Genomic DNA, 1517 nt, shown 5'->3' with positions numbered 1-1517 from the left:
AAGACGCAATGAAAATTTTAGGAAAAATAAATAAGTAAATGAGTGGAAACTTAACCAGTGAGTGTGTTAAATTAATAAGGCACTAAAAGAGAATGATCCTCCCCAGACAACAGAATATATGCAAATTATAAAAATAATAATAAAAACAATATACACTACAGTACTGTTTCTACTTTGCTGATGTCCACCTCTCGTGGTGGGTTTTGGAATGTCACACCCTTGATAGTCGAAGGGTTACTGTATAGACTTGTACCAAAATATGAAGGAATACTTCTTTGCTGTATGGGGTGTGTTCTGCAGTTGTAGCTACTAACATTTTTCCATTCTATTTTATTTGTTTATCTTTTTTTTCTTCTCCCTATTTTTTTTGTTGCAGGGACTTGATAAGGAATGGCCAAACCTGGCATCGCTGGTTACTCACCATACAGTCATGCGGGAGATGTTGCCCTGCACACTGAAGCTGCCTAGAAACTCTCAGAATCCTACTTTCAAAGATACCGACAAAGACGACAAAGACGAAGATCCAGATTATCAGCGGTTATCAGACTTTTCAACCATGATGGCTGACCTCAAAATGTAGCTCTCCATGGATATATAATGTTATATTTCAAACACACAAGCACACACACACAACCCCCCCTCCTCATTTTCATTATAATTATTATTGGTTATTATAAAAAGAAACAAAAAAAAACGCTGGTGGATTGGCAGAATCGAAAGAGCACTGAACGGACAAAATGCCTTGTGGTATTTAGTTACGGTTCTCTTTACGATCTATTTAAAATTTTTTTTTTTTTTGTTTTCTTTTGTCTCTGTTCTAAGTTCAAATTCCGCTGAGATCAACTTTGCCTTTTATTCTTCAGAGGAGCATGGGGACAAGGGTTCAATAAAACATGAACTACCAACCAAATACATGAGGGACAGCAAGGTTGGGGGTTTACGTTGATTGGTGCATTTCGACTTTACATTACCTGCCCTCACAAAATCTGTGGCCTTGTGCCTATGTAAAAAAAAAAAAAAAATCACCATTAATATTACTATTATTATTATTATTATTATTATTATTATCATTGTTAAAGGCGGCAAGCTAGCAGAGTTATTACCATGCTGGACGAAATGCTTAGCGGCGTTTCGTCCATCTCTACATTCTGAGTTCAAATTCTGCTGAGGTCAACTTTGCCTTTCATCCTTTTGGGGGGGTCGATAAAATAAGTACCAGTTATGCACTGGGGAGTTGATGTAATCGACTCATCCCTGTCCCCGCCCAAAAATTACTGCCCTTGTGGCAAAATTTGAAACCATTATTATTATTATTATTATTATTATTATTATTATCAAAGGCGGTGAGCCAGAAGAGTCATTAGCACATTGGATGAAATGCTTAGCTGCATGTCGTCCATTTTTACATTCTGAGTTCAAATTCTGCCAAGGTGGACTTTGCCTTTCATCCTTTTGGGATGAAATAAGTACCAGTCAAGTACTGGGGTCAATGTAATCGACTAATCCCCTACCCTCAA

At 37.2% G+C, this 1517-nt stretch overlaps 1 protein-coding gene across 1 annotated transcript in view; it reads left to right on the top strand.

The window, feature by feature from the left end:
* LOC106874906 (EGFR adapter protein) overlaps positions 1-1037 on the top strand; it is a 10240-nt gene extending 9203 nt beyond the window's left edge. The window contains exon 4 of the mRNA XM_014922820.2: positions 377-1037. Coding sequence (XP_014778306.1) covers positions 377-580 — 204 coding nt within the window. The 3' untranslated portion in view covers positions 581-1037. The remainder of the gene's footprint in view (positions 1-376) is intronic.
* Positions 1038-1517: the final 480 nt, after the last annotated feature.

The sequence above is a fragment of the Octopus bimaculoides genome, chromosome 1, assembly GCF_001194135.2.
Source record: "Octopus bimaculoides isolate UCB-OBI-ISO-001 chromosome 1, ASM119413v2, whole genome shotgun sequence".
In the NCBI taxonomy this organism is placed as follows: Eukaryota; Metazoa; Mollusca; class Cephalopoda; order Octopoda; family Octopodidae; genus Octopus; species Octopus bimaculoides.
Note: the sequence above shows the minus strand (reverse complement) of the source record. Positions and strands in the feature narration are given on the sequence as shown.